The sequence below is a fragment of the Limulus polyphemus genome, unplaced genomic scaffold (genome assembly GCF_000517525.1).
Source record: "Limulus polyphemus unplaced genomic scaffold, Limulus_polyphemus-2.1.2 Scaffold1018, whole genome shotgun sequence".
Classification (NCBI taxonomy): Eukaryota; Metazoa; Arthropoda; class Merostomata; order Xiphosura; family Limulidae; genus Limulus; species Limulus polyphemus.
The window spans coordinates 299,080-323,038 of NW_013666628.1; the positions used below are offsets into that span (position 1 = coordinate 299,080).

At 35.0% G+C, this 23,959-nt stretch overlaps 1 protein-coding gene across 1 annotated transcript in view; it reads left to right on the forward strand.

The window, feature by feature from the left end:
• LOC106461719 (intersectin-1-like) overlaps nt 1–23,959 on the forward strand; it is a gene marked incomplete at its 3' end in the record, with an annotated part of 71,036 nt that overhangs the window by 11,528 nt on the left and 35,549 nt on the right. The window contains exons 3-7 of the mRNA XM_022388751.1: nt 4,110–4,217; nt 5,001–5,099; nt 13,566–13,733; nt 16,566–16,637; nt 17,833–17,973. Of these exons, the coding sequence (XP_022244459.1) occupies nt 4,110–4,217; nt 5,001–5,099; nt 13,566–13,733; nt 16,566–16,637; nt 17,833–17,973 (588 nt within the window). The remainder of the gene's footprint in view (nt 1–4,109; nt 4,218–5,000; nt 5,100–13,565; nt 13,734–16,565; nt 16,638–17,832; nt 17,974–23,959) is intronic.

Here is a 23,959-nt window from a genome sequence, read left to right on the forward strand (position 1 = left end):
GCCTTATAAAATTAAAAACATAAAACTTATATACTGTTGAATTATGGATTATTAGCTAAGATTTTATGCTCTACTAATTGCTATAACATAAACAAAATGTAGATTAATAAAATTTTGAAGGTAAGTCACTAAAACCACGTGACATGCACAGTAAAGGATGCCAGTGGTGATAGGGTTAAATGATGATGTGTTGCTCTGTAGTTTACCATGTATGTCATAAATGCTTGTGAGGTCAGAATGCTAGAGATTCTATTTTGATAAATAAATGAGTAAATAAACATTCTCTGAAATAAATTATTTCTTTCACAATTTTAACATAGCTAACTTTATGACCCTGACTATGACTCATGGTTTTAAAAAATGACTCCTCATTTTATTTCATCTGGTGCATGATATTTTTTTACAATCTGAAGCACTGAACTTAACTTATTTTAATTCATTTATGCTTTTAAGGCAAGAATCAACCTGAACTCCATGAAAAATCATTGCCTACAATTAGTGATTTGTTGATACCAACAAAATCAACTATAAACAAGTCTTATACAAGTTCACCTGTTAGACACCAATGTCATCAGGAAGCACCATTTGTCAGTTCAAGTCCATCTTTGGCTGTACACATTTGCTGGGCAATCAAAGTAGTCTTTAGATACTATTTATAAAACTGATGTGAAGGTGTCAGCAGCATTTTTCAGTCTATGTTTGGTAACAGTGCAGTGGCTAAACAATTCACTTGTGGAGAAAGAAAAATGATATACCTTGCAACATTTGGGATAGTATCTCACTTTTTCTCAGCTAAAAAAACAAAGCCAAGCAGTAGTCAGGATATGTGTTGCTGTTTGATGAGAGTTTGAACAGTAAGGTGTAAGGAAATCAATGAGAGATGCATGTCAGATTCTGGAGTGAGAATTGTGTCCATTCAAAATACCTGACTTCATAGGTCATCATATATCTGAATAGATGTGTGAAAATATGAAGCAGTGTATGGGTACTTTGGCTTCAATAATATTGTGGATTGACCTAATTTTAACTAGAAGCTGTACTCCATGTTACAAGAAATTGTTAAAAGCAAACAAGTAAGAAATGCTCAATATGGAAAGCTGTAGCTTACATGTACTGTACAATTAATTTAGAGCTGTATGTGCAGCAACAGCTTAGGAAATTGACCATGCTCTTTCAGTTGTATAATAGCTCTTTAAAGATTCACCAACTCATTGTGAATATTTCATAACTGTGTCAGGATGTATACCGTTTCCCTTGGATTTTTGCAGACACAGATGGCTTGCTGAGAGAATCTTTCAGATCATACCTATGATAAACAGTTTGTTATTGCAGAAAGCCTGGACACATTAGAGCAAAACAACAAATCATATAGGCATGTCCAGACAGTTATTAAAGATATTTGTTTCAAAGTAAAGCTAAATATTTTCTTGATGATTATTAGAAAAGTTGCACCATTCTTGAAACTTCATCAAACAGACAAACCAATACTGCCATTTCCTTGCAATGACATGACATCTTTGACCAAGAGAGTGATGGAAAGGCTCATCAAATGTGAAGAAATAAATAATGGCCTATCTACATTTAAACTTCTGAAAACTGATACCCAAAATACACCATTCCACATAGATGTGTCCAGACTGAAGATTGGCTTTCTAACAGAAAGAAGTCTGGTGAAACTCAAAGAAAAGCTGCAGACATATGACAAGCAACTTTTGGAATTCAGGTGGAACTGAAAATTGTTTCTGTTAAAAGTGATCTCTAAACTGCAGTACACTGTGGTGAGGAATTTGAACTTCCTTGATCAGGTCTTCATCTCAAATATAGAAGCATGCAACAAAAACTCACCTGTGCTCCATGGCTATTGACAGAAGCAAGCAGCATCCCAGAAACCATCTGTGGTGAAATAATAAGTTGGCAAACAACGATTTATAAACATAATGTACATAATGAAGTGATTTATTTTTGGGGGAATGCACAACATGCTTTGACAGACCAATGTTCTGTCGAAACATAGCATGTTCCCCAAAAAATAAATCATTTCATCATGGTTACAAGTCATTGTTGCCAACTTATTATTATATTACCATAATGTGCTTTTATACTCAATCATCTCTGATGAAATTCTGAATGAATTTAGCAATTTTATGACTTTCTGCTTCCTTTAGATTCATCTTCCCTTAGTAGCTTCAGACCCGAGGTTGACAGATTGGACACATTGTCCATGATAAGTTGGCTAAAAAAGCTGATTTCAGACATCTCTGAGAGAGCCTGAAGTTTTTACTTATACTGTCACATAGACAAGCAACAGCAGAGTATGGGTTTTCAGTGAACAAAGAAATGATGGTGGAAAACCTTCTTAAGCAGTCATAGCATATTGTTAAGATCATGTTCATAGTTTGGGAGGTGTGCTTAACATCAATTACTCCAAAGAGTTGTTCCTTTAAGCAACAAGTGCTATACAAAAGTACCAGACATACCTGGAAGACTGTCACAGAGAAAAGGAGGCTCAGAAGAAATTACTCCAGTAAAGATCCTTGATGAAGGAGATTGCAAACATCAAGCCAAAAAAGAAATGAATGGAGGAAGATGTCGAAATCCTCTTAAAATCAACTGAGAAAAGTGTAGAAAAAACCAAAGCAACTTTAAAACTGAGTTTCATTTCCAAATTAATCTTCTGGCATATAGATATGAAATGAGCATATTTCAACTTACAGTTATCTGAAGAAATCTTAAACAAGTAAAACAGGGAACAGAGAGCTTCTAAAAGTTGTGTAAATAATTGAATAGCTTTGAATAATTGAATAATTATTTGTGAATAATTGAATAATTGTCGGAGCCAGTCAGGGACTGAAATAGTTTGAAACTGATAATAAAGCACTAAGAACATAGGAAAAAGCAACCAGACTTTATCTTTTCAGCTCACACGCTGTCAAATCAGTTTTTAGGATTAATTTTTGGTCTAGTTAAAGTTTTAGAATTTGGACTTACACAGATAGCTCTCTTCTGTATCCTATATGCTAAGAAGCATCTTTCAATTTGAAATGTTAAATATTATGCTCACACACCAGTTTTTCCCATTGCAAGGGTGAATAATGTACTTCTTTTTTTATTTTTCAAGTTATTAGTCATTTTGTGTTGGGCCAGCTGACATTCATTCCCAATCTTTCACATGTGCATCGTCAAATTTTATTTTTTCATTAATGTGCTATGTCAACCAAAGTACATGTGATAATGAAACACTTTTATGTTGTTAGATGTGCTGTTTTAACTGATCAGAGAGCCAGTGTCATACTACTCAGCTAATAATAAAATCAACTGAGCAATGAATAACATATTTTGAGAGTTTTATTTTCCTTTTTTCTTGGTTCCAATATATTCATTAATTTACACCTCACATGTTTATCATTAGTGATATCTGATAAACTTGTTTATGTGTGTTATAACTTTAGAAGATGCATCTGTTGGAGCCAGTCAGGGACTGAAATAGTTTGAAACTAATAATAAAGTACTAAAAACTTAGGAAAATGCAACCAGACTTTATCTTTTCAGCTCACACGCTGTCAAGTCAGTTTTTAGGATTAATTTTTTGTCTAGTTAAAGTTTTAGAATTTGGACTAACACAGATATTGGAATTTAGCATAAAGTGATCTTATTTTATGTTTGTTTAGATTTGGTACTACTGCAAAACAACTGTTGACAGAATATCTTTTACTTTATAACATATAAACTTTCAAGAGTACAGTTCTTTACGGTGGCAGACTGATGCACCTTAGGCAATAGTAGTTGAAGTTTCTCTATTGAAAGAATAAAATTGTATTATTTTTGAAAAATAACTTTAACTTGGTCACAGCCTACACTCCACATTTTACAAACCTGCCATTTTTTTTGATCCAGGTATTCCATGCTTGATTTGTTGCTGTGATTTTTGAATTATACAAGCAGGAACATAACAATAATAATCGTTAAAAGTGTAAATTGCTGATTGTATGATTATAAATATTTGTTCTGTAGCTGCTAGACTGTATGAAATGGTAGAATACAGTTTTGTAATTTAAATTTCTATATAAATTATCATTGATTGCTTTAGTTTTTATTTCATCTTTCTCCAGCTTCCTCACTTTAAACCCTACGTGAGATTTTGTAGCTGTCAGTTGAATGCAGCTGCCATTATTCAGCAGAAGACAGAGTGTGTGCCAGAGTTTAAGAATGTCACCAAAGTGAGGAATTTTTCATTTATATTGAATTTAAGATGGTAACCAAACTACAAAAGTTTTCATTTATGTTAAGTTTGATGGATGTTTCTAAAATGGTATGATTTTTTTTAATTGTTAACTTTAATGATAGTAACTAAAATGTCAAGCTTTTCATCATATTAAATTTACAGGTGATTACGAAATTCTGTTTATTAATGTTAAATTTAAAGATAGTAACTAGAATGATATATATATATATATTTTTTTTTCATTCATGTTGAATTTTAGGATGATTATTAAAACAATGCTCATTTTATTAGTATTCAGTTTGTAAGATGTTCTTGAAAGTATTTTGAATTCTGAGAATATAATATTAAATAACTGGCTTTATGGGTTTGCAGTCCTTTGGTTTCTAAGATTTTTTAAGATAACTTTTGTTTTAAGTCTTATAATGTACTTTCTGAATTTACAAATATGCCAAATTTATATAAGAATTGTACTGACAGTTATATTTTTTAAAACTGAATTCAGTAAAATAAGTAACTTTGTTTTTCTATTAATAAATACATACCAACTATTCCAATTTTTCACCTTTTTTTCCAGACCCTTATCCAGCAGCTTTTCTGCTTGTTGAAATGTCATCGGCATTTATGCATTAATATTTTTCCACTAATAAATTTAGCAAATATGTAAATATTTAATTGAATGTGATGATTTGCAGAGGTACATTACTTTTTGTGTTTTTATATGAACATTATAATTATCATGTACATTTCCTTTATGTTTATGTTGTTAATGTTACTGTAGCATTGTGCTATGGATCCAAGAACTAAAGGAATGCCATTAAGTAGTTTCCTTCTGAAGCCTATGCAGCGAATTACTAAGTACCCACTCCTTATAAAGAAGGTATGTTTAAAACTTAATAATTGCTTCTTAAAAACATAAATATTGGTCTCTGATAACTGATTTTATGGTTCTAAAGTGCTTACTCCTAAAAATGAGTTTAAGTTTGAATGATATGAATTGGATGCTTATTCCAAATTGTGGCTTTAACAAAAAGGATAATAGTCAGCAAACAAAACATTTTCTTTTACTAAATTTCTATCTAATGTGAAGAAACTAATTTCTAAAGTCTTCATTATTCTGTTGATGCTAGCAATTCATGTTTAGTAGCTATATAAGCATCCCTTAAATGTTTGACAGATGTTACATATCTACTCTTCAAAATTGACCTGCAAATACCATCTGTCCATTTTTAGAAAGCTTTATTTTCAAATCATGGGTATTTTCTAGATTTTAATCATTCTCTTTTACTTTTTATACCTTCTTATCCTGTATAGGGAGATGACTATTTACTGTTAAAATGTTGATAGATAATCAGATAATGTTGATGATTAATAAGGCTCTCCCCAGCCTGTTATTCATCTGTCAGTACCAATATTCTAACCTATGCACCAATACAATAAAATATGTATATGTCAGACACTTCTTTTGACAATAAATGAGAGCTGTCCATATGTTTAGCATGAGCAAATGTTATTGTTTTCCTGCATACCAAGAATACCTTACACCATTTATATCATCTGGTGCAGTAATAAAGAAAAGTGCAAATACTTGGCATGATATACAGATTGGTTTGTGATACTTCTATCACTGTATTTTCAGGATTGAACCAATGCACTTGTTTGCTTACATGCCAAGCCTGTTGGGGAACAATCATTACAGTCCATGTTGTGTGCTTTAAGTCCTTGCATGTTTTGCATGTAATAACTTCTGATAGTTTAGTATAGATTGTATCACTGTTCTTGTTTACATCATTGGACTGAACAGTGTTTTTTGACTGTGTCAGAACACTGCTGACAACATACTGACCATACTCATGGAATCAACAAAGCTTAAACTTGAACAGATATTCTTTCTTGTAGATTAAGAAGATTAACAAGATATTATTCAGTGATGGATGCACAATGAAGTGGTTTATCTAAAGTCGAGATGATAGATGTAGATAAAGATTGTTGTTGTTTAGATCTATTGAGCATTCTCATCTACTCGCATCATTACAAATATTATTTGTGTTCTGTAGCAAGTCTCTATTTTTAATTCTGTAACTATATCTCTGCCAAATTTCAGTTAGAATATAGTAATAACACTGTGTATATATATCATGAAAATAAAGCTGAGCCACCAACTTTCAGTCACCATGTTTTTTTCCCAAACAGTGAATGGACTGTAGGCCTGAATTTAGTTTCCTTTGAAGAACCCTGATGTCATTGTCTTGGGCATTATGAAGTCTAGTGTTTAGACTTAACTGAAAAAGATAGTTCCGATATGATAACTTGCATCCACTCATATAATAGCCTTTCTTGTTCAGTGCTGCCCTCTATATGCACACATTTTTTGTTTGTCATTAGCCTTGACACTCCCACCTACCTCACATGTTTAACGTGGTACAGCTGAGTTGTAGCATGCAAACAAGCACTTGGCAACCCTCCACCAAAAGGAGTGTGACACACCCTCCTGACACAGCTAGCTCCCTCTATACTGTAGAACCCAATCTTTACTTATTTATTTGGCACAGTAGCCTAAAGATATATTTAAATTTTGCTTATTATTTATGATTTTTCAATTTGTTTTTTCTAGTTAACTTTCAGTTACTGTCAGTTGTTAATTTTGTTATTCACTCTCAGTTGAATTATGAATTCCGAATCACTGCTACTACCACAGTAGTTAACACAACTACTGCACCTCAATCTGCAGTTGCTCAGGCATCAGGTTCCACAATTTTGGCTGAGAAGGTCTCAGTTTCAGTTCATTGTGGATTGGAGTCCATTATGCATCCTGTGGTGTCTCCTAATCCTAGACCAGATAGTCCTTTTCCTAGCGAACCTGGACAAGAAATTGAAGAGTTATGTAGACTCTTTCCACCTCCTTCCTTTGTTGTGCAATTCTGTCTTTTCCCTGTGGATGCCCCCAGCCTGTTTTCAACCTTTCTGGATATGATGTCACAGGTATGTTGCCTTTTGTCTGTCACATGACTCCTCTCTTTCCCTTTTACATTCTTCCTCTGACTTCCTGTTTTCCCCTCCCTCCCCAGATATTTGGGTATCTTCTGACCAGTTGTTGGTTCATTTACATTCTGAGGTCAGCATGCCTCATCTTCTTCATACCTTAAATAATTATGCTTTGGCATACCATCATTTAGATTTTCCATTTCTCAACTCTCAAACCTTAGAGTCTTTGATCCAGGTGTGGAGTTCTGACCCTGATACTTCTGTGAGGTTTACCCAAGCCCAATTTTCCCACCTCCATTTGTCCCTCTCCACCTCCCTAAAATACCTCTCCTCCATCCATCTCCTGTTCAAGGCTATCCACCACTCCCCCTGTTGGAGGATACTCGCTCCTTTATGTATTCCAAATTGAAGGATTTGTCTTCGTTGGCCTTTTCCCTTCAAACATGGCTCCTCTGTTGTTGGGATCTCTTGGGTAGGGATGAGCTGTTAACTAACATGTTCATACATGACCTCCGTATGGCCCTGTTTTTACATAGAACAGTTTTTGGATATCTTTCTGACTCTTTGGAGTTCAGGATGGAGGCTGCTCATCATCACTCCTCCCTTACGTTCTTAGTGTCTCGCCTATCACAGCCTTTGCCTGTTCCTCTGTTCCAAGTCTCAGTGGCTAACCACCAGATTACTCATCACTGAGCTCCTTGCTATCAACAGTACCAGAGACTATCCCATAGGTTCTAACAAGGTTGGAGCATGGTTTGCCAAATTTGTGTGTCTATTGAACAATTTCACATGGGATTCTTGGGTGCTTCAGGTTTTGTCAGAAGGTCTTACACTTCAATTTCTCAACCACCCTCCCTTATCCCCACATCCCATCTCTTTCCCCCTCCTTGGCATCCTATTTCTTCCTAGCCTCTCCCCCAAGTGGTTCAGACTCTTCTTCTCAAGGATGCTATAGAACCTGTAAGTCATCCTTCTTAAAGATTCTATTCCAGGGTGTTTGTTGTTTCCGAGAAGACCAGGGACTGACATCTTGTTATAGATCTGTCCCATCTCAACTGTTTTATCACCTTTCCTCACACTTTGGTAGGTGTTTACATTGGGTATTTGGATGACAAAGGATGACATTATAGAGCTGCCCTATGAAACACCTTCCATTCTCCCACTTCTGGTAAACCTTCTTGTCCCTGGTTATTTCCTTCCTTTTTCATTCCTTTTGTTTGGTCCATCTGACATGTCCCTTTGTTCTGACAGATTGGGGTCTCAGTGTTGTCCTTGATGGCTTGTCTAGTTCTCCCTTTGAACCCATTGCAATGTGTTCCTTGTACCATCTTTCCCTTAAGACCTATTTCCTCCTTTCACATCCCTATTTCCCCAACACCATCTTTGTCCACAAAGGCCGAGTTTATCAATTCCATGCTTTGCCATTTGGTCTGGTGTCCACACCCTACAAATTCTATTGGGTGATCAGGGCCTGGTGGCTCAACAGAGCCAACACCACAATAGGTGTTCCCCTTCCCCTCCTTGTCCGGAATTGTATCTTTTATGGACACTTCTCTGATGAGTTGAATAATGTTTCTACATACACAGGAAATTGTGGGTCTTTGGTCGAATAGGGTATGCATGTCAATATGCTAGAGCTTCTTGCCATTCGTTGGGTTCTGTGTCATTTCCTGCCTTTAATACGAGGCAAAGCAGTCGTGATCCATTTTGACAGTTTGACTTTGTCTTTTATATGTCTATTGGTGTGTCATGTTCTGGACGCTCTGAATCTTAGTGTGGATTAATTTTCTCATCCCAACAATGTTCTCCCCAAGGAGTGGTTCCTCGATCCACAGGTGCTTTGGTGGTTGTGCAAACAGTGGGGTATTCCTCTGCTGGATACATTTGCCACCCATCTCAGTGCCAAGCTACCCTGTTTTTGGTCCCAGGTCCCACATCCTTTGGCTTTGGTGGTGGACCCCTTCAGTCAAGATTGGTCATCCTACCTTCTCCTGTATGCCTTTCCACCTGTCCATTTCCTTCTCTGAATTTTATCCATTATCCAGTCCACTCTGTGTCAGGTCTTTCCTGTCACACCTTTTTGACCTGCTCAACCTTGGTTTCTGGTTCTAACCCTTCTTCTGTCAGCACCTCCTTTACCACTTCTGCTATCCCCTTCCTTCCTACAAAAATCTCAGTTGCCAGGGTATCATCCCAACGTCGCCACACTCTGACATCATACGTGGTATTTGTCCAGACTTTCCACATGGGCTACTTCCATTCTTTCCCATTCAATCTACCCATCCTCCTTATTGGTATATGAGAGAAAATGACATGTTTTATGCCATTGATCTCTGTGCCATGGTTACCTTCCTTCCAATCCTACTGTTCTTAATGTGTCTGAATTTTTTACTTGGCTGTTCAACCATTGTTTTTTCATGTCTACCATTGCCAGCTATAGAGCAGACTTGTCCAATACCTTCTGTTTCCGATTATTGTTGAATGTTTTTTTCTCTCTGGTCCTCTCCCTTTTGTTTCATTCTTTTTGTCTCCTTCATTCTCCTTGTCCTTCATCCCTGCTTGATTGAGACCCTTATGTTGTTCACCATGCCAATCCCCAACCTTATTTCAAATCTTTGGCCACCTTTTTACCTGTGGATGTTGTTGGTCAGATGTTTTTGCCCTTGACATATCACATGTCCTTTATCACCATACCTATGTTTTCCTGTATCTGGATCACAGTTTTTCCCAAGATGTTGCCATCTCGAGATGGTGAAATCACATTCACTCCTATTTCCATAACTTCCATTTCCCATTTATATTCCTGATCCAATCTGGAATGTCTTCTATGTCCTGTTTGTGCTCTCTGATGCTATAATGCCTACAGAGCTCATTTCCTTGGTTCCCATTCCTGTTTGTTTATCAATTGTAACCCTTCTTATCACTGTGATATTTTCTCTACCACTGTATGAGATGCATTTGCCAACCTATCAGATTGGCATATTCTTCCTTGTCTTCCAATTCCCAATGTCTCATCGAATCTGTCATCTCTCCCTTTCTCTGGTTGACCATTTCCCATCATCCTTTGGAGGAAATAATTTGGGTTGGCATGTGGACCACATCCAACACATTCATCTCTCACTACCTTCATCATATGGCCATCTCCTCTTCATCTGGTTACTGAATCTTGCCTGTTGCAATTCTCCACACTTTGGTACAACTGTTTCTTTATTCCCCAACTTACATGTTGGATCCTCCTCTGTGAGGAGTGGTACCTGTCCAGATATACTAATCCATAAATCTGTACTGTATGGCCTCTCTGGTTCTATAATGCCCACTGTTGAGATAGGATGTTTCATAAGACCACTAGTAAGCTTATCTTCGCGGTGTTTTGCATCATGACTATGGCCATCCCAAACTGTACCAACTCATGGACTATCATGAGTAAAGCAATGAGTAGTGTTGGGGTATAGCGGCCCATCCCTTCAATCCTGGCTGAATAAATTGGGACTTGCCTGCTTTTAAAAATCTTTCTTCAGTGTTGTGTTCCTCCAGAATCCCCACAGCATTATTTCTCCCTCTTTGAATGGAGTATGAGAGTCTTTGCCACTTACCACCTCTTAGTTGCTGGGGTGATGGACCATGGAGGCATCCTTCTAAGTGTGCTCAATCCCATTCAGTTGAGAGTAGGGTGGTGGTGTTCTATCAGTGTAGGTGGTGTGAATGCTCCTCTTACCATGGATCAGATGAAAAATATACTCTATTCCACATTGTTATGGACTGATCCATCAAAATACATTTCACACCCATCCAGCTGGGACCCCTCATCCTACTGCTGCCTGGATGTTGGTTCTCAGGTAGTATGTGGTTGGATTAGAGCTGGACCAGCCAACATAAGTCTTCACACATGTGGGTTGTATGGAACCCTCATCCTTTTGTGGAATGGATTATGAATTCCCCATGCCACTTGGTTTTGGATTTATGTGACCTACCATGACACCCTTGTATGGATGTCAGTTTCATAGGTGGCCTGGTTTTGGTTGTGTACTGGGTCTGCACACATGAGCCCTGACTGGGATAGCAGGATAGAAGATATTTTTCTCATTTGCTTCCTTGTTTTGAGATGAAACCAGTAGTGACCCTCCTCCTACAACAGACCAGACAATAAATACCCGATGCCACTTGGACTAGAGTTGACTCACCAATTATGGTCCAATCGACTATTGGATTTACTTCATTTCTACCTGCTTTAGTGGCATGTATTTTGACAATGAGCGAAGTATATACCTGGTTCAGATGTGGTGTGGTTCTCCCGTGGGTGTGTTCCTCTACAGAAAGATGTCAACACTACATAAGCTCTCTTTGGACACTTTCTGAAGGGTGCTTATCCAGGTAAATCTTGCACTGGTCCCTTCACCAGTTCAGTGTGGGATTCTAGCTATTATTTGTGCAAAGTTAAGGTATCATATCGGAAGTTATAATTTTCATGAACTGAAAATATATATTCTGATAGATACCTCCTCTCACACTTCCCATCCTTCATCCCTACCTATAGTGCTTCTTTTTTGCCTAATCTCAAAATGAATATTTGGTTTGACAGTATAGAGGGAGCTAGCTGTATCAGGAGGGTGTGTTGCACTTCTATTGGTGGAGAGCTGTAGCATTCAAATTTGCATACTATAGCACAGCTGTACCATGTTAAAAGAAATGTGGGGTAGGTGGGAGTACCAAGGTTAGTGGTGAGCAAGAAATGTTGCATATAAAGGGCATTAGTGAAGGATAAAAACTATTGTATGAGAAAAGGTAAGTATCTACCAGAAACACATTTTGAGTTTAGGTAAATTATAATATTTGAATATTCTTGAGAACATAGTATGGATGGTTGTTCATAATTCACTTATCCAAGTATTTTGTCCTTGGCTATCTTTGTGGCCTGTGACTGCACAAATTTGGTAATGAGAAAGTACATGTGACTAAAATTCACTATTTGTAGGAAGATTACATTACACTGTTTTCCAACTCCATTATTATAAAAGCATGCAAGGCATAAAATTTTAGTGTTTTGATTTTAAAAAATGGATATCTGCAGTGTTGAACAATATTGGTAAAATGGGAGATTATAACAGGAAATAAAATAGAATGTTCCATAATCAGTTATAAGTTACATAATAAAGAAGTGAAGAAAGTTAAAATAAAGCTTGTTATTAGTAGTAAATTAACTGTACAGTGGTCCACTGAAGTTTAAGTAGGAATTGCTGTTGGAAATGTAAACTAGATAATTCAACAGGATTTAGTTCTAGAAAAGTGACACAACATTTGTGTTCACAAGCTTCTCTCAAAAAGCATAACCAAACTAAAAGTCAACTGTTGTAAACTGTATGAGAATTATAGGATGTGTTAGAAATGGAAGACTGTGCAAACAGAAAGCCAAATGTTTAAAGCTTTATGAATAGTATGGGACATGTTACAAATGATTGTATTCCAAACAGAAAGCCAACTACTGAAAGTTATATGAACAGTATTGGACATCTACAAATGGTAGTATGTTTTACCAGAAAGCCAAGTGTTCAAGCTTTATGAGCTGTGTAGGACATGTTACAAATAGTAGTATGTCCAGACAGAAATCCAACCGTTGATAACTGTGTGAGCAGTATGGGATATATTATAAATGGTAGTATGTTGTCACAATGGTTAAAGCAAAGGTTTTGTCAAAGAATTTATTGTGGTTGCATGTTACAGTTATAAATAGTAAATTGATTATCCATTGATTTGAGAAAGAATCACACAATGAATTTAGCACAACACCTGGATTAAGTCAACATGTCAGATCCTCTGCAATTCACAAATACAAATGGAAATTCATGCTACATTATTTGCAGATATAAGAGTTAAAAAGCATGCAAAGCAGAATAATTAGAGAAGTCTTACTAATTGAATCTAACAAACCTACTAATACCAAACACCCAAGCTTTCTTCTGTATATTTTTAATTATCATCCTCAGGTTATTTTCAACCTAATCAAACTCTGTATACATACATACATACACACAAAGAAAGAACTATAACACTGCCTTTAAACATTAGTAGAAAGTCTATAGAACAATTAACTGTTTATTGGTAAATTATTATTTAAAATACAAAAATAAGTTATGTTACATTATGGCACTTCATAGTGATCACATGAGAGATCAAAACTCTGTACAAATAAACAACTACAATGAAAATCAGCAATGTCTACAGATGTCTGTGAACATTGGGAAAATGAAAAAATGTGCAGCTGTTCTCTCTAGCTGAAAGTGTGTGATAGGTGATGGTATTTTTATGGAAATTGTTTTGTAACTAGAGGAATAAACCAGGTAAAAAATAAATATACTTTATGTAGATAATTGATCACACACCCAAGGATCATCCTGACATAGTTCATCTTGAGGAAGCTCTAATGTCAGCAGAACGCTTGTGTAGTCAAGTAAATGAAGGAGTCAGAGAAAAAGAAAACTCTGATCGATTGGAATGGATCCAAAAACATGTCCATTGTGATGGTCTTCCTGAAGTGAGTATATACACGTTCTTTACAGTGTTAAAATTGATGTCCATTAATGTCTTTTTGTTACATGTATATAACATATGTATCTCTACATGTATGTATATCTCTGCCAATACCTGGACTCTACATTTAGTTTAATTAGTGTATTGGAAATATTCAGCATATCCCTTAGCTATAGATGCTATTAGAGGACAGTAGCAACAGAATATTATAGAACTCTTTGCTTTTGACTTTTATGTACATACTTTGTTTTTCTATCAAATCATACAGTGTGGCAATAAGCCTGAAAAATCCAGGAAATTTAAAAAGTGATTAAAAAAATAATAATGGAAGTGCCAAGGAAAATCATCCTGCTTAGATAAGCCAGTTATTGGTGAATTTTACCAAGATGTTGCCCTTTCACTCTGTTTCTTTTTATGATAAATAATTTGACATATTATATTTAATATTAGGTTAGATCCAACACTCTTTTAAAATAAACATGTAAATGTCTATCAGTAAGTTACAATTGAGTTATGTGTGCATGTGCAGGTCTGAAAGATCTGGAATTTTACACTGAAATTTATGAATAAAAGTTTGAAAAGAAAGTGGTTACATTAACCTAAATATTTTCACTATGCTTTTCAAGGACTATGAAACGGTCTTTTAATATCCACTTAATAGCAAAATAAATCTGAATGAGAGTGCCCTTTATCTGTGACAGTTTTGATAGTGCTAGTTTGTTAAATAAGCTTGGAGGTAAAGAATTGTTTGCTTTTGAAAAACAAATTAAACCAACAAAGTAGTGTTAGAAAACAGCCACATTATTTTTGTCTTAAGAGTATCTTTTTCCAGTAGCAATCAAAAGTACATTTCTTAAGACTGCTAGATTATCTGTGATAATAGGTGTGGTCATCCATGTACTAAACTTTTATATTTGTGTTTTTTGTTGACTTACATCTTTTCTTGACTATTAAGCCTTTCAATAAGTTATAATAATGCATCTATGTAATCACAGCCCAGTTTCAGATAAAATAATGGGAAGAATTGTAACAAGATAACTGATAATAAAATGGGTTTACCCCATTGTTTTCTGAATAACATAGACTTAAATTTGAGTGGCTGTGAAGTGTTAACAAAAAACTGCACATGAATTGTTCTTTTGTGTTCCAGTGACAAAGACCTAAAAAGATAAACATATTTAAAAATCCTTTTTTTTTTTGATAGTATTACAAAAAAACCTAGTATGATAATACTTATTTAAAGTGCATTAGACATTGTATCTAAAGTGTAAAGCCACTGTGTTAATGTAAGAGAAAATTAAAACTTCTCCAAGTGATTACACTCAAAATATCAGATATTGTAAATCAATTACAGAAAGAAATATTAAGTGGTCAATAAAACAAATCACAAAGTGAAGTGCGGTGTTGAAATTATGTTTCCCTGGCTTTTTTTAACCCCTTTTGTGATTTTGCCCTAAATAACCCAAAAGTCCTCCACGTTTCTAAAAATATTTACCTGAATTAATTCAGGCAAACCATTTCTCACTGCACTCTTAATTATTTGCACGTTATCATGTATTACGACTGTCAGTGTTCACTAGATTGCACTAGAATTGCTATTTGTGCTGACCTCTATCACATTTATTCTGAATCATGCAATTTAAAAACTGGAGAAAAGCATTCCTATTCTGTACTGCAATTTCATTGAAACGATACATATCACACATAAACTCAGATATGTAACATGTATTTATCGAGTATATTTTGTGCAGGAATATGTGCAAATGGTAAAAAGAACTTTTGTTTCACTAATATATAAGTATAGGCTATCAAAAAGCAAAATAAAAAAAACTGACTTTTTCTTAGTTCATTTCCAAAAAAAACATGACACTGAAAAGATTAATCTTCTTTTTTCAGTTTTTATGTAATAATTGAATTTTATAAAAATGTATCCTAAGCTAAAATAAGTTTCTGTGGCCTATTTGAATGTTTTCATCCTTTCATTCAATGTTCCTAAGTATTTAAAAGAATATTTTTCTAGATGAATTTTGTTAAACTTGAAACAATAGTTTTCAAGTTTTGTAAAGGAGGCTATGCTGATATGAGATCACTGTATTGGAATTGAACTGAAGTGGCTAGGATTTCTCTAGCTAAATAAAATAACAATACCCTATCAACAAACATCATTGAAATTTACCAAATGGTTGTTTTATATAAACATACTGTTTTATCTACTGACCTACTTGTTTAATTTATTCAATGTTTCCAATTTGAAGCATTTTTCATAACATGAAATTTAAAGGCTTTAACCCTAACTCCCTGAAAGGTGAAAATAAGGCATCTAACAAAATCAAAAACTTATTCCACTAAATCATGGGCAAAAGCTTAATTAGAAAAAGATTATTTCACTAATAAATTGTATCAATATAAAGTCATAAACATGGAGAATGGGAAAATAATAACATTACTATTATATTTTCAAAGTGAAAACCAAAATATGAACAAGACCCTATATAATATACTAGTATTTTAACAAGTGTGCTAAGCTCTGAATTACTGCAGAATATTATTAGTCATGTTTTTTCTCGATTCTTACCTTTTATCATTGTAATTATGTATATAATAGTTTTTTGAAAATGTTTATTTAAATATATTAATAATATATATTAATTAGGATTAAAGTATTGATTGATAAGCAAATTTTATTTATAAGTGTAACTATATTATCTTACTTTTTAGGTATTCTATATTTGTATTATCATTTGAGGATAAAAGTTACCTTTGCATGTGTTTGCTTATTTCATAAGGAAAATGTTCATCATTTAGCTTGTTTTTCATATGAAATTTTACTTTTCAGCAACTAATATTTAATTCCATTACTAATGCACTTGGACCTAGAAAGCTTCTGCACTCTGGGAACTTGTTTAAGGTTAGTAAAATGTGGGTTGATTCTTTTTTCTTTTTTTTTGTACACTTTTTACAAAGATTATCTATTCAATGATGAAACTTCTAATGATATTCATGCAAATTAATTTTTACTTTTTAAACAGTTTTTAACATTGTAGTCCAACAAATTATTCTGAAACTGTTTATATATATATTTATTTATTTACTTATTGAGCCCTAGAAACTCAATGGTTTAAAATATAAATAACTTTCTCATTTATCAGTGGGATCATTACTTTATAGTTATAGTTCATTTATTTACTTTGAATATTTCTTAAATAAATGTTTTTTTTCAAATACTGTTTCTAAGATTTATTTCAAACTCACAATCATAAAATGAATTTAATATAATTGCTTAATAAAATAATTTTTCTTGATTCTTACAAAATAGCCAAATAATGATTATTAACGAACTTATTTTAAATATTTTAAAATAATCTTCGTAATATGGTACTGTTACTAGATGCCTTCATGATTTTATTTTCCTTGTGCTGTGTAGTTCCTACACATTTTACAGTAATTAATTTCTTAATCGTTTATTACTGAATCAAAAAGAAAATGAAACTGTCTTTCAATTGATATGAATATCTACATAATGTTTAAGCAATATAATGAATGCCCCTGGTGGGTCAATGGTAAGTTTGAGGGCTTATAATACTTAAAATCAGATTTCAATATTCATGGTAGGCAGAGCACAGATAGGCAGTTGTGCAGCTTTGTGATTAACACCAAACATACTCCATGAACTAGCTCAAATAATGTATCAGTAGAATTTGTAATTACAACATACTGTAGTATAATAAACTATTTAGGTAATGTGGGTGTTTTTGTATTGTTAAATATTGTTAATACTGTATAAACTGGATTGTATGAGGCATAACTCTTCTATGAACCACTTGAATGTTGATAGACAGTTAATATTACCCTTTCAATTTAACTTTATTATTATTTCTTATATTTAATTTGATTACTCAGGAAGAATGTTTTTAGAAAGCTAATTTTTCAGATGTTTCCTTTTTGAGTGTACATTAATGTGAAACATAAATTTTTATAAGTACACTTTAGAGCATATTTGATAAGTTAGTTTCCCTTGTGAGTGTATTTCAAGAATTGTTTTCATAATGATAGTTGTTAGTATATATTTTGTGTAAACCTTTAGAGAATTTATTTATTTTCAGACAAAAAGTAACAAGGAATTGATGGGGTTTCTGTTCAATGACTTTCTCCTGCTCTCTCAACCTAATCGTGACCTTGGCAAAGTCAACAATGTATTCATCTCAGAAAAAGCACTGAATACTCATTACAAAATGTACAAGCAGGTACAGTGTTTCTCATTTCAGGTTTGTATATAGCACAAGTAAAGAAAAAACTTAAAAGAAAAAAGTAAATTTAGGGATGGTATTTACATCATCCCTACATAATTGCACAGGTACACAGTGTAGTAGAATGCTAACAGACAAAAATAGGATAAATTAAACTCAGTTGTGATTGAATAGTTATATATATATATATATATTGCTCTATGATAATTGTTGCCTGTGCTATTATATAGGAATGATACAAATGCCATCCCTACTATCTTATTCAATTTCTGTAGTTCATACTGGTATATAGAAGACATATCAATACTGGAAATAAACGACTTTATAATTCCAAAATTGGTGTTATAAGGTCGTTTATTTATAGTATTAATATCCCTACTATCTTGTTTGCATTGTTTTAGAAGGATTGGTATTAGCCATACCTACATTTACTTTCTTTTTAAAAATTTTTTTCTTTACTTGTTTGCTTATTGTTGTTTTTCAATGCAGTGTTTCAATAGACATGGGAAGGTTGTATTTATAACCAAGTTCTAACTACAATGAGGTTCCAACTGTAATATTCATTGTTTATCTATTATTGGCTGGTAGTTCCTGTTTCATCCTATACTTAAATTTTTTAAATGAACACAAATTTCTGAATGAAAGCTAACTTCAAGGGGTAATGATTACATTATTCAGTGTAAAATATAATAATAATAACATGTAAACATAAATATTTACTGTGAAATAAGGTAAGACTTAACTTTAAAGTTCTGTAACGCACAATTACTCAGTATAAGATATACAAGGTGGCTTCCTTGACTTCTATAAGACTATATTATGCATTGTGAAATACATAATGAGGAATATGTGTTTCATGTGAACTTAATTGTTTATTTCTTCATATTTAGTTTGCAACTAGCAGCAGGTATTCATCATTTTTTGTCCATTCAACTGTTAACTATTTATTTAGTCATAAATTATATTTCTTATACTTCTTGAATAAAAGTTATGTTCTCTTTTAACATTAAACTTGTTCTTGAATTCAGTAGATAGTAGTATATATGTTCTTCCCTAGTTCTTCTATAGAAAATTTATACTTCTCTGTTTAACAATAAGTTTCTTCAATTCCATAGGTAGTAGTACATTTCATGTTTTAATAGTCCTTGTATTCAAAAGCTACATTTCAATCATAGCAGAGATATTGTCCATGAATTCAGTAAGTGGTACTATATTTCATTGTTCAGTAGTTCTGGTATTCAAAAGTGATGTTTCTCAGTTTAACAGTAAACTTCTACATGAATTCACAAGGTATTAATGTATTTCATTGTTCCCTAATTCCTGTACAGAAAATGTATGCTTCACTATTTAACAGTAAATTTTCGTAGATTTGGTAAGTAGTAGTATATTTTAATGTTCACTTGTTCTTGTATTCAAGGGCTGTATTTATGTGTTTAACCCTTTCGCTACAGGTAGGTCAGAGTGCTCATGTCATGACCTTTTAGAGAGTTTTGTTCAAAATTTAATTAAACATTGGTAATAAATATGGCATCAAAACTTAGTTAATAAATCAAATTTTAATATTGATAAGGAAATATTTAAAAATATCATCAATCTTGCTTTGTATAAGAATTGTGAAATTTTTTCTCGAGATCTTCTCAACTCTAATTTATTTACTATCCCTCTCTGAAGTACAGAATAGTTTATGAATCAGTAAACAAATAAGATTGAAGGCTATAAAAATTAAATTTTGCCTTAGTATTACCTATATTATAATAAGTAAGTTACATCAGCGAAAATTGTACTCACTTGCCACACCCACCTGTCACATCTTCTCTTTTGCAAATTACCAATAGTTAACTTTGACATTTTATACTATATTATTTAGAACCAATAGAAAAGCAAAATTTCAGTTTATCAAATGACATGTTACATTATGTTGTTTTCAGTACAGAATATTGTCTATTCCAAGACATACTTACCTTCTCTCACACTACAGCTATTACTTGACTGCCAGGGTTTTCTTCCTTTGCCCATCTACAGGACCATCTGAAACGACTGGACATCAAATGTAAAGAATATAATGTGAAAATAAGTACAGAGAAGACGGAAATAATGTCTATTGGAAGACAAAGAGAAGAAATTAAAATTTGGGTGAATAATACTGACATCAAACAGACAAGAAAAATTTAAGTATTTCAGAAGTGTATTTACGGAAGATGGTAAAATGGACAGAGAAATAAATATCAGATGCACCAAAGCAAATCAGATATTTGGGCAACTATCGCCACTGCTGCAACATAATCATATCCCAATCAATACAAAAGTTAGCCTCATAAAAACTATACTCCTGCCAACACTGTCAGTGCCACACCTTGACTCTAACAACTTTACAGAAGCGTAAGATCACTACAATGGAAGTGAAATGTCTGAAATGAGCCTCTGGAGTATTGTGCCAAGATAGAATCACAAACGAAGATATCCAAGAAAGATTGGAAATTAGACCAGTCCTAAAACATATTAAAAAACAACAAATAAAATGGTTTGGCCACTTCACTATGATGCTTTGGAATAAATTGTCAGAAAGAGCAACAATACAACAACACAATGGATACAAGGCAAGGGGAAGACCAAGAAGAAGGTGGAGTCAAGACATCATAGATAACTTTAAACACCGCGGAATCACTCTTAGAGAAGCTCTGAATAGAGCACATCAAAAGTCCCTACATTTTTCCTGTACACCTCACGGTAGACAGAGGAAGGAAAAGTAAAGTAAGCCCATCCAAGCATTGGACTGAATGTTTCTCGCTTTTTCCAGTCTTTTATTCTACACTTAATTTCCTTTGAAAATATCTGTCATGTGATGCTCTTCACCTACATCAATGTGCCCTCTATCCTAGTACTGTGTATAAACACCTCATTCAGATAATATTAACACTTTTTCTCGACATAGCGTTCACTAACGGGTTTCTTTTTTACTACAGTTGCTGGAGATACTTTGAATTTTCTTCGTGTTATCTAGTTGATTTTCTTAAACTCTGATAAGTAATGCTGCTCAACAGTCGAGGGGGGGTAAGATTCACTCTCAGTTGAGACTTTTAGTGATCTTATTTGTAGTGAGATAGAGACATATATTCAGTTCAGTGGTGATCCTCCAGGGGGCTGAGGCTGCAATTGAGGGCAATCCTAGATGTTCTGGAGAGAATTTGGATTCGCTTTTTTCTGTACCTTCCTTTATTCTGTTGGCTTCTCGGGTGGCCACTTTTGGATCAGCTGCCTCGGACTCCTTTTTTGTATTTGGACTATCAAGAGTGTTATGTTTTGGGTCTTTACCCAGCTGCTTTTAGCCTGCACCTTCCTTGATTGATGAAAGATCTAGGAATGAATATTTAGTTCTCCCTTCATCCATTGATATTGTGGTTCATGCTGGAAGGTTTACTGCTCAGTTACCTGAAGGGACAGCTATGTCTTGTCTACCATTGTTGTTGGAACTATGTGATTTAGCCTACCACCGCCAGGTGGAAGCATATTATGACTCTCAAAAATTACATCTGCTCTTGGAAATTTGGGGTTCTAGAGTGGAGTTTGTAGTTAACCTGACTATATTACAACTTTTTAGGATATATTATCACTCTAAACTTTGTTGGAAGGCTCTGAAGATTACCATGTCCATTGATGACAAGTTGGAACCATCGTTAGCATGCACATTGGTTCGATTGTCAGCTTTTACATTCATCCCTGTTATTGTTGGCATCTCAACTTTCCTCAGCCTCTATAGGGGTCATAGTTCCACCCCTATTCATAGGTCCAGATCCCCGAAATCAGCCCCTTGGTCCATTGGTACCCAGAATAGATTCTGTTCATATCCAAGGTTTCTGCCACTTGGTCAGAATGCTGCCAGCAGCATTGGTGACTATTGTATGTCTGTGTGGGCTTGGCACCAAGAATTCCTGAACATGCAGTAAACCATAACCATGGATACATGGACACTACGGGTCCTTTAGTCAGGATTAGTCATTCATCTCATATCTTCACCACCATTATCCACCCGACCTGTAGTGTTTCTGCCACCCGCAGATCCTGTAATTTCAGAACTTTGTTCTAGGACTATCAGAATTTTGTTGGTCTGGGGCAGAGAGAGAGTCGTGCTAGTTCTTCTAGAGTTTTATTCCCGCCTGTTTGTTGAGCCCAAGAAGATTGGAGATTGATATCCAGTCATCAATCTTTCTCGTTTATATCAACTTCCTAGAGTCATTCCTCACTCTGAGTTGACATTTTTTACTAGGATTGTGGATGTCCAAGCTAGATGTTGCTGACTCCTATCTGCACATTTCCATAGTGGTGGCATCACACACCCTAGATGTGTTTTATGCACAAGGGTCAGGTGCTGCAGTTCAGGGCTCTGACCTTCAGACTAGCATTGGCACCATATGTGTTCTGCCAAAGTTTTCTCATCACCTCCTTTCACTAGGCCTGCACACACACCATTACATGGACGACTGGTTACTGCTGGCACCATCTCATCAATTGGCAGAATGTCACACCCAGATTCTAATTTCAGAAACACCCAAGGCAGGCTTCATTATCAGAGCTGAGTCATCTATTCTCGCTCCAGTACAATATGGCCCAGCATGGCCATGTGATTAGGGAGCTCGACTCGCAATCTGCAGGTTGTGGGTTCGAATCCCTGTCTCACCAAACATGCTCACGCTTTCAGCCATGGGGGTATCATAATGTGATGGTCAATCCTACCATTCGTTGGTAAAAGAGTAGCCCAAGAGTTGGCGGTGGGTGGGGATGACTAGCTCCTTCCCTCTAGTCTTACACTGCTAAATTAGGGATGGCTAGTGCAGATAGCGATTGTGTAGCTTTGCGCAAAATTCAAAACAAACAAACACAATATATCATCAGTCTTAGTATCACATATCTCAGATGAGCTCAGCCATTTGTGTCAAGTTATGGAACAGGAAGACCAACACTTTATCTTTAGGAAATATGGGCATCACTCAAATCCCTCATTCCTTTGAAAGAAGCACACAAGAGATCCCCTTCAATGGTTCTTTGCAACCAATGGATCATGAACAGTGATTCACTGGATTCCTCAGTTTCCTTATTCAAGATCATTCTCTTCGATCTTGAGGGGTGATTAGATTGGAACAATGCTAAGATATGGGTTCCTCTGCCACCACCTCATCCAGAGATTCATCTCTTCATAGATACCATGCTTCAGGGATGAGGTGCATATCTATGTGGTCAGGAATTCCAGGGTCTATGAATGACGAGACTTTCCTACACAATTTTCTAGATCTTCTTGCTGGTCAAAAGGCGATGTCTCATGGTCTGGGCTTATTAAGGGGTAAATAGTCAGGCATCACTCTGACAATTCCACAGTGTTGTCTTGTATTTCCCATCAAGGGGCACTTGGTTCAGGGTTCTTTGTTTATGAACCTTGGATTTTCTTTCTCAGGACCACTCCTATCATATCACCCTACTAGCTTCCTTTGTTCCATGGGTTACCACTTCGGTTGCAGATCAATGTATCGACCAAAACAGATTCTTCTGACAGAATAGATGCTGCATCATGAGGTTTTTCTGTTGTAATGACTCTCATTTTGAAACACTAATAATTGCTTGGTTGGCCATTCATTGGAATACCCAACTACTGGCACTTTGGTCTCAGGTACCTCACGTTCAGGCTTTGTAATAGATGCATTCCATCAGGACAGGATGAGATTACAACTCTAGGCCTTCCCACTGATTTATATGTTACCCAAAGTACCAGCTATGATTCATTCCAACCCATTGTTGGCTCCTTTTGATAGCACTAGATTGGCAACTAAACCCTAGTTTCTGCTTCTGCAGCACCTTTAGGAGTGCCTACCTCTTCCACTTCATCTTTGGCCATCTCTGTGGAGGCAACCATGATCTGACATTGTACACCAAACTATCCAGAAGCTCAAACTTCAGGCATGGAGGTTATTCAGGCCTTTGCACAGTGTCAGGG